Consider the following 9,438-nt stretch of genomic DNA (forward strand, 5'->3'; position numbering starts at 1 on the left):
CAGAGGAGCTGGAGGACAGGGGTGCTCCCATGAGCCCCTCGGAGTTAGCAGCATTGGCCAGCAAGTTCAAAGCTGGCAAGAGTGTTTTTCCTCATAGATAACCTGGGCCCTGCTCAGTGCCGGGCACTCCTTTCCATTCTGTGGGACCACTGGTGACACTGTTCACAGAGCACATTTAGTGTATTACTCGGCATATATGCACTTAATCATGTAAACCCATCTTATTTAGCAGAAGCACCGTTAGCTGCCACTGACAGGCCCTTCCCTCATGTAAGTCTTCCTTCTACACTTGCAGACGTCTTCACCGGGCATTCTCATTTCAGTCATGCCTGCAGCACCTGCAACCCTCGATGTAAGTTATGCGACATCTCAAGAAAGGTATGTACACAGCAGCTGCTGGCAAGGTTAGCGAGTCTTCTGTCCAGACAGCAAGTGTAAGTGATTCTGTTAGCCTCTTGCCCCATCACTTCCTCTGAGGTCCTTGTCCCAAGGCTGTGGTGCCCCAGCTGGAGGGTGACTGAAGGTTAGCCACTCCTGGAGCCCTGTCTCGTAAGAACACGCCACATGATGCTCATCTTGTCAGTTCTGCCCAATCCACGGGGGTGAAAAATGGGTGAGATTTGATATCTTCGACCCCAGCCACTCCGGCACCCAGACGCTCCATAGGGTTGAACTGCAAGAGCTGAAACAAAAGATTCTATAAGTGACAGAGCAATGGGAGGAAGGGCTTCAGAATTCATGCAAGTGGTAAGCGGGCCGTCTACCGGCAAGTAGCTGTCTGCCTGTGGGCTGGTGGAGCATCCCAACTGAGTGGCAAGCTCTTAAACATCTGCAAGCATAGCTCTGGGTAATCTGGGGTTTCCCTCATTCCCAGGCAGGGAATGGGGTCAAGAGAGACAGTTACTTTCTTCAGGACTCAAAGTCTAGGGGCTCCATAGAATCTTTCAGTTCCTTAACAACTACAACAAACACATCAGAATGACATATTCTCCAATCTGAACAAGCAAATCTATGTCCCCCAAACCACTTTCTCGGGAATGGCTGATGCATTTGATGAGGTGATTTGATCCAGTGAAAGACACTTCCTTAGAATTATGTATAAAATAAGTATATAAATCATAAGCAAGCAGATTTTTAACAGTGCAAACCAGGAGCGATTGTGTACAACCATACGAAGGCCCTGGCATCCTGGAGAGTGTGGCTGAGACATTCCCGCACCCTCAATAGCTTTACCAATAAGGACAATTATATACTACATAAATATCTACTTTCAAATTATAAACCGACAATCTTTGATCAGTTTAGTCTAGTGCAAGGCCCAGTCCAACTCTAGGCTGCTCTGAAGAGCCTGGCAGTCTGCTCTGTGGCATTTGTGGTACCCCACTACCTCAGCCCCAGGCGGCCACTGTGAGCCTGTCCTTTTGGGCCATTGTACTGGGTGGAGCACTAAGTAACCCTCTGCACTATTCCCCTCACTGAGCATGGTGACTGTGGGACCCAACCCTCTGGAGGAGGCACTGGCCTTTTTCTGGTCAATATTCCATACTGCCTCCACTGTGTGCTATTAATCTACCCACTCGCTAACGGGCCTTCAGGTCCCCCAGTTCTGGACTATAATGAACGGCACTGCTGTTAAGAGTTACGTATGTTCCTCGGGGGACACAGGTTTCCACTTGAAATCATTCCTAGGACAGGAAGTGCTGGGTCACAGGGAAACTGCTGACCTTTCCCTATGCTGGACCTGTCTTCACGCCCATCAGCAGTGAGCAGGGGCTCTGGGTTTTCTGCCTAAGCAACTTCTGGTCTTTACTGAAAGCTGCTCTAGAGGGCTCATGGCAGCCTGTGGTGGTTTTGGTCGCACTCCCTGGAGACTAATGACCCTGAGCATGGCAGTACCTGGCAGCTATTCACACAGTCTCTGCTGAAATAGCTCACCATCCACCCATTTTCACACTACGCTGTCTGTCTTGCTGGGTGACAGGAGTTCTGTATTCATGCTGAACACAAGTACAGGCAAGCGGGTTGCAAACATCTTCCTCCAGCCTGTGACTTGTTTTCACTTTCTTCATATCTTTGAAGTGCTTATTTTTTAATTTTACTGAAGTCTACTTTATCAATGCTCCTTTACAGATCGTGCCTTTGGTGTCATATCTAATTAGCTCTGCGCAGCCCAAGGCCATGGGTGTATTCTCATGTTTTCTTTACAGGTTCTATAGTTTAGCTCTTCCACAAAGGTCTATGAGCTACTCTGAGTATATTTTTGCATATGGTGTGAAGTGAGGGCAGGGGCCTGTGGCTCAGCAGGCAAGGGCTTACTAATTTCCAAGCACATGTACGAGGCACACTGCTGCTTTGATGCTCCCGGCCTGGGATGACTAGCTGGCTAACGCAGACTAGCGTTAGAAGGTGTTTGGCTGGCCGGGGCATCTCTGCCTTTGTGAACACTGCAGCGGACGGCCTCACGCATCTGTTTCAAGTTATGATTTACCTTTATTCCCTTCCTTTCTGTTCCCTCACTCGTTTCTGTTTCTTCAGTTTCCTCTGGGTTTACTTTATTTGGATAGCTCCTTTCTGTTATGTATTTATTATTATTTTTTTTTTTTTTTTTTTTTTTTTTTTTTTTAGTAGGGACTCACTCTAGAGCCCTGACTGGGCTTGAACTCACGCAATCCTCCTGCCTCAGCTTGCCAAGTGCTGGGATCATTGATGTGTGTCCGGTACCCAGTTCTTTTCAGTGCCTTCAGATGCAGGCTTAGACTCTGAGACAGCTGTGTAAAGGTGGCAATCACTGGTGCAGCTCCCTCTACAAGCCCCGGGACGCTGCTCTTCTCCACTTCCACTCTGTTACTGCTGTACTGTGACTTAAAATTTCTCCTTTGACCCATAAGCTACACACAGATGTGTGCTGTTTAATTTCCAAATATCTGGGAATTTAGTCAGAGTTGGAGAGAGGCTTTTTGCTTTGTGGTTTTTTTTTGTTTTTGTTTTTTTTTTTTTTTTTTGAGGCAGGATCTCCTGTATCCCAGGCTGGCCTAGAACTTTCTGTGAAGCCAAAGATGACCTTGAACTTCTGACTTGCCTGTTGTCTAGTATAGACTGACAATTTCTTTGCTATGGTCAGTGTATGTTGTTGGATTTCAACCTTTCTAATCAGGGAGATTATCTGAGCACAGCACATGGCCATCCAGGAGGCTGCTTTCAGTGCGCGTGATGACCATGTGCACACCGCAGCCACTGTAGAGCCTTCCACCAGCACTGTCACGTGCTCTCTGTGCTGGCTTCTGTAATGACCAAGGTGAGATATGGAGGACTCCATTACTTTGCTGAACTGTTTTTCCTTTCGATTCAGCACTCTCATGCACTTTGTGGCCATTACTAGTTACACTTTGCTGTGCTGGGCTTGATCCTTCTGAGATGAAGCCAGTCTCTAGCAAGCTGCTCCACTGTCCACTGTGCTGATGCTTGGCATCGCTCCAGCTCTCGGGTACTGTGTGCATGGCTTACCTTCCTTTAACCGGTTTCTTTAACTACTTGTATCTAACTCCAGGCTGCCCCATGCACTTTTCCAGGAACTCTAGTGGCCTTTTGTACAATGTATGCAGACACACACTTAGAATGTCCCCAGGGCTCTTTTAGTAGTTGCTGTAGAAACCACACAACTTAATTGATCATGATCCACTTCAGAATAGTACTAACTGAGTACCAGGCATGAGATCTCTCCCACCACAGCCCAGCTCTGTCCCTCGACTGTTGCCAGGTCCAGTCACCCTTTGTATCCATGGGGTCCGTTTCCACAGCCTGCATGACCACGGTGCTCCAGCCCCTGGCCATATTCAGACAAGTCTAGAAGCATATTCTCCCATACATCGTCTCAGAGGACTTTGATCCACAACACTGTAACCAATATGCAAATAGAACTGCATTGTGTAGAAAGGTGACAAGAAAAACAACATGCACATAGTTTTTCTTGTTTTATTTTGTTTTTAGGCAGGGTCTCATACTGCAACTCAGATTGGCCTAGAATGGCTTAACATATAGCCCAGGCTGGCCCTGAACTCATGGTAATCCTCCTGTCACAATATTCCACACACTGGGATTACAGGTGTGTAAGCCCAGACAGCCTAGAATTTAAAACACATATACATTTGATCTGTTGCTTAACCCTGTGGGTGAAGAATGCACTTACACAAAGAGCTGTGTGTATATTTTATGTATGTATACCATAAACCCAACAGTGTCATCTCATAATTATTACTACATAGTCTGTATTTTTTTTTAGAGAGGTTGGGGACCTAAGTGGGAAAAATATTTAAGCTTTACAAACTTGTCTCTCCCGTTGCACTGTTCACAGCATCCTCAGCCCTGTGTCCTAGCCTGTGCCGTTCCCTCCACCCTGACACAGTCCCTACTTCCTGACATGTACAGCAATGGCTGGAAGCTACTTCGCCATTCTTTATCTGGAGGTATCTTTTTACTTTTATGAAAAATAATTTTTCGGAATTACTGGCTGTTGATACTTCTCTTCAATGCTACGAATGCTATTCTAGTGTCTTCTGCTCTCTATTGACATGAGTGTTTCTTTTGCTGGCTTTACGTTTTCCTCTCTGTTGTCACCTTTCAATAGTCTGCCATCAGTGTGTCTGGATATGACTCTCAATCTTCCATGCAGAGTCTGCTAAGAAACCAGGGGCATGTTCAGCCATTATTCCTGCAAGAGTTTTTCCTACTTTTCCCAACCCCCTCATCTTCTGGATCTCTTGTTTTATGTACATTTGAGAGGAAAATATTGCCTCACAGATCCTCTGGCCCTATCCACTGTTCCTCACATATTTGGGTCTGTTTTCAGTTTGCGTCACTTCCAATGCCTGAGCCTCCGGACTCTGTTTCAGATGTGTTACTGCACACACACACCCCCGCCCCTGCCAGCGAGTTCTGATTTCATTCAGTGAACTTTTCAGTCTTAAGGCTTTAACTTGGTTTTCCGTAGGTTTTCATTTTGTAACCTATTTATTTCATTGTTGTGACACTTTCCCTTAATTCTTTAAACATAGCCTATTTTAATGCTCTGATATATTATACTAACTGGTGGATGTCTTGTTAAACCCCGAAAACCAGGGCGGTCCCAGAGATACCAAAAGCAATCTAAGCTCACACCTCCATAAATACATGGAACTGACTAAATTTAAGACAAAATTAATAGCAACAAGTTTCCACCCTTCTCTGATCCTATCAATGGGCTATGCTCATCTGAACATAACTGCAGATGAGTCCTTCCTGTCCCAAATTAACTTCCTAATGGTGCTAGTGCAGCAAACTCTGCTAACCTGGAGGTCAAAGTACTAGCCAGGGGGTGGGTTCAGTTACCTGTTGAACAAGTGAGCGAGCCTCTTCAGAAACACAGTCTGGCATGTTCAAAGTAGTGTGCGTATTTATTCCTGCTGGGTGGCATTCCACCAAGGTCTGAAACAGTCAAGCAGGTACATTTCTTACCCCACATCACATCACAGCCTGTTCTATTACAGGACACACGGGTAGCAAGTACAGAGAGGTGGCACCATCTGAAGTGGAGGCAGAGCCAGCAAGAGTGTCACCAAGGCAGAATAGGCCGAAGGCTGTGCACCTACAGAGACCTACATAAGGCACAGCCGCAATGCTCACACCACAGGCTTGCACAACCATCTCTTCTCTCTTCATTACTGAGGGCCTGGATCACAACAGAAAACCTTAAATTACACGCAAACTCCAAAGAGGGCTGGACGGCTCTGAAGTAACTAACATCTTAAGACTCTCTAGTGTAGAGCTTCTTGACCTCAGTGCCTTAACATATGGGAAGTGGCGTTTTACAGTTCAGCGGCAAACCCCACTCACCACACACTCCACAGCAGTCTTCTCCCAATTCACACACTTAACAGAGCAGGCCTGTGCATCTCCTCCGGTTTCTTCCCAGGAGACAACAGGCACAAACTTCTGTTAAGGTCCATTAACCTCAAGCATCATGGTTAGAAGTTACTAATCAGAGAGAGTACACTGCATCCCAGGCCAGAACAGACAGGGAAGAGGTACAGTACTGGGGGAAGACGCTGCATTTAACGTCAACACCAATTTCTAAAATCTGAATTCCTCCCGGCTACAGACAAGAGCCTTAAGGAGTCTGGGGATCTAGCACATGCCTGTCACAAGCCCCACAGGCATGATTCTGCTAGAGCTGTGTCATAGCCAAGGCAGGGGAAGAGCTCCCTGTGGCATCATAACAGAGTCTTGCCATCAATTATTCAATGTCACACAATTTTTAAAATCAGATTCTTGATAAATTTCTCTGCCTGCTTCTGACACTGAAGCTCTCCTCAGTTCCCGACCCAGCGGCTCGGAGTCGGGGTGGCATCTGGACAAGAGCACCGGGTGTCTAGGTCACTGCATACCTTGCCAGTGAGAAGTTCGAAGAGGACAGCACCCAGGCTCCACCAATCACAGGCTTCTGTTTCTTCTGTGACTGCTCCAACCTCTAACACACCAAAAAAGGTTGATATTAAAATTCCAGAGGTCAATTAAACTTTCAAAATTAACATGTATTAGCAAGGTGACCTTGTTAATGCTGAGAGAGCAAATACTAAACACTCCTGGGCTTTCAAATCCCTGAAAGCCGCTTCTCTTTTGGTCACCTACTGGGGTTGCATTTTCCCCGACACAGTCATACATTAAACGGAGGCATTTGCTCTTCGGTTGACGGAGGGACACCTTCAAGACACTGTGCTCCGGCTGCCTGAAACAACCAGATCAGCACTGTTCCATCTTCCATATCAGGGAAGCACAGTTGATTTCCCCTTTCAAACCGTTTTTTGTTTTAGAAATAAAGACACCTTGTAACCAGAAGGAACTTCAAAAATCACCTACGCCAACGTTAGCTACACTGTTGGAAGTCAGGGTGAATACCTCATCAGTATCACATAATAGCAGGTGACAGCCCAGCCTCTCCCTTCATTTCTCAGATCTCCCACTGAAGAAGGAGTGTGTGAAATGCATTCCAGGTATTCTGAAGTTTAGAAGAATCATCGTTTAAAGCCACAAATGGAACTGCTAGTTTAGAGGAGCCAGAAACTAAAGTCCAACCTGTTCATTCCTGGAGGAACTTGAGTGTCGTCGTTCAGGTTGCTCCAAAATAAGCAGCAACTCCACAGCTCCCACCACAGCTTCCACCAACCACAGCTCCCACCACAGCTCCCACCAACCACAGTTCTCACCACAGCTCCCACCAACCACAGCTCCCACCACAGCTTCCACCAGCTCCCACCAACCACAGCTCCCACCAACCACAGCTCCCACCACAGCTCCCATCAACCACAGCTCCCACCACAGCTCCCACCACAGCTCCTACCAACCACAGGTGCTACCACAGCTCCCACCAACCACAGGTGCCACCACAGCTCCCACCAACCACAGGTGCCACCACAGCTCCCACCAACCACAGCTCCCACCACAGCTCCACCAACTACAACTCCCACCACAGCTCCCATCAACCACAGCTCCCACCACAGCTCCTTCCAACCACAGCTCCCCCACAGCTCCCACCAAGCACAGTTCCTCCTGCTAAGTCCTGCTGGAGACCTTATTCTTTTGGGGTTTTTGGTTTGGGTTTTTTGTTTGTTTGTTTTTTTTGTGTTTGTTTTTGTGTTTTTTCTGTTTGTTTTGTTTTTCTCAAGACAGGGTTTTTCTCTGTGTAGCCACAGCTGTCCTGGACTCTCTTTGTAGACCACACACCACAGACTTTCCCAGCCTGCCTCTGCCTACACTGCTCACAGCAAATCAACCTCCATTCTCTGACGAGCTGACCTCAGCTATGCAGCAGAAAGGAAATGGACACGAATCCTGCCAGCTCCTGTCCACACAGTCCATGGATAAACTGTGACATGCGCACACACACTGCAGAACCATGTCGGATGACGTCTTTGCGTAGGACCAAAGTACAAATGTATACTGTTTTCAAACAGGAGACTTCCGATTAAAGAGAATGGAGTGATAGAACTGACCCCAAATATTTAAATAAATAAGTAAATATTTTAGTGATCTGTTCTAGGGTGATGAGATTTTTAATATTTATCAGCCTCCACAAACATCTGGGTGGTACAAATACCAAGCAAAAAGTGAGATAATAAGGAAACAGGCAGGCTTGCAGAACAGGACTTGCCACAGGAAAGGACTTGTGTAAGCCCGCCCACAGCCTCTGCACACTTAGCACTCCCTGTTAAAGGATGGACCACACTCAAGGCCTGGCATGAGGCTCGGAACTCTTCTGAATATGTGAGTTATCAGAGAGTCTACGTGTTAAATTTTGCTCTCACCATCTCTTTACTCAGATACCCTCAGGAGACACAACTCCTTGGGGGCCTGTTTCAAAGCTACACCACCCCCACCTCCACACACAGAGCCCATCACCTTTAGAAGAGTAGTCTTAGAAATGTTAGCCAGGGGTTTGATGATGACTGCACGTATTGTCCTACCCAGATCTAGCCAAGGGACAGAACATTCTCCACAGTTGAGACTGGGGACTGACTTTCACACGAACTCTGGTGCCCCATATTTGGCCATGTCCCCTTGATGGGGAGGCCCGATGGCACTTGGAGGAAGGATAGCAGACTGCCAAGAAGAGACTTGATACCCTAGCATCATATTCACGGGGAGGAGGTCCCCCTCAGTCACAGTCATAGGGAAGGGGAATGGGGTGAAAGCGGGAGGGAGGAATGGGAGGATGCATGGGATGGGACAGCAAATGAGATGTAATATGAATTCTTTTATTTTTCAATAAAAAATGTGTAAAAAAAAAGAAGAAAGAAAGAAAGAAAGAAAGAAAGAAATGTTAGCCAGGGTGTGTGTTCCCAGGAGCCTTAGAAAAGCAAAGAAGCAATGGCCACAGGTCTGCAATCTAATACAACCCTTTCACATAGCCTCCCAGTCTGCACACCAGTTCAGGATTCCCCATTCACAATGCTTACTCAGCACCCCACTGGCCAGTCAATAGCATCTCAATGCTGTGCTCAATCAGGCATGTTCATGTAAGCAGACTTCCGTGTAGGCTCTCAGCCATCCCATCACCCAGTATGGCCATAGAACCAGCACAGATTAGGCTCAGTATTGGCCCAAATGCACTGATTGTCACACACAGTTAAACAATGAAAATCTAAAACAATTTTCTCCATCAGCATCCACAGTGAAGGTATATGTTTCTCTATTCCACTTCTTTAAGTATAGAGTAGGTAGCCTTGTATTACTTAGTTTTATTAAAGTTTTACCCGTTCAGAACAAAAAACCAAAATAACAGATCAACCACCCACTTGGAATGTGCCAGCTACACTCTGCACTTTCCATGCACTACCAGACTAAGGAGCAGCACAGCCATGGGCACACTGGTCACACGCAGCCCATATCACAGTCTGAATAACTAGG

The 9,438-nt window shown here is 46.7% G+C and overlaps 1 protein-coding gene across 1 annotated transcript in view; it reads right to left on the minus strand.

The window, feature by feature from the left end:
* Positions 1 to 507: 507 nt before the first annotated feature.
* The window catches only part of Rps6kc1 (ribosomal protein S6 kinase C1), a 114,195-nt gene continuing 105,264 nt past the window's right edge, over positions 508 to 9,438 (minus strand). Inside the window, exons 14-16 of the mRNA XM_051148378.1 lie at positions 6,420 to 6,515; positions 5,365 to 5,460; positions 508 to 682 (exon numbers count right to left, since the gene is read on the minus strand). Of these exons, the coding sequence (XP_051004335.1) occupies positions 572 to 682; positions 5,365 to 5,460; positions 6,420 to 6,515 (303 nt within the window). The 3' untranslated portion in view covers positions 508 to 571. The remainder of the gene's footprint in view (positions 683 to 5,364; positions 5,461 to 6,419; positions 6,516 to 9,438) is intronic.

Source organism: Acomys russatus, chromosome 6, assembly GCF_903995435.1.
Source record: "Acomys russatus chromosome 6, mAcoRus1.1, whole genome shotgun sequence".
NCBI classification, from domain to species: Eukaryota; Metazoa; Chordata; class Mammalia; order Rodentia; family Muridae; genus Acomys; species Acomys russatus.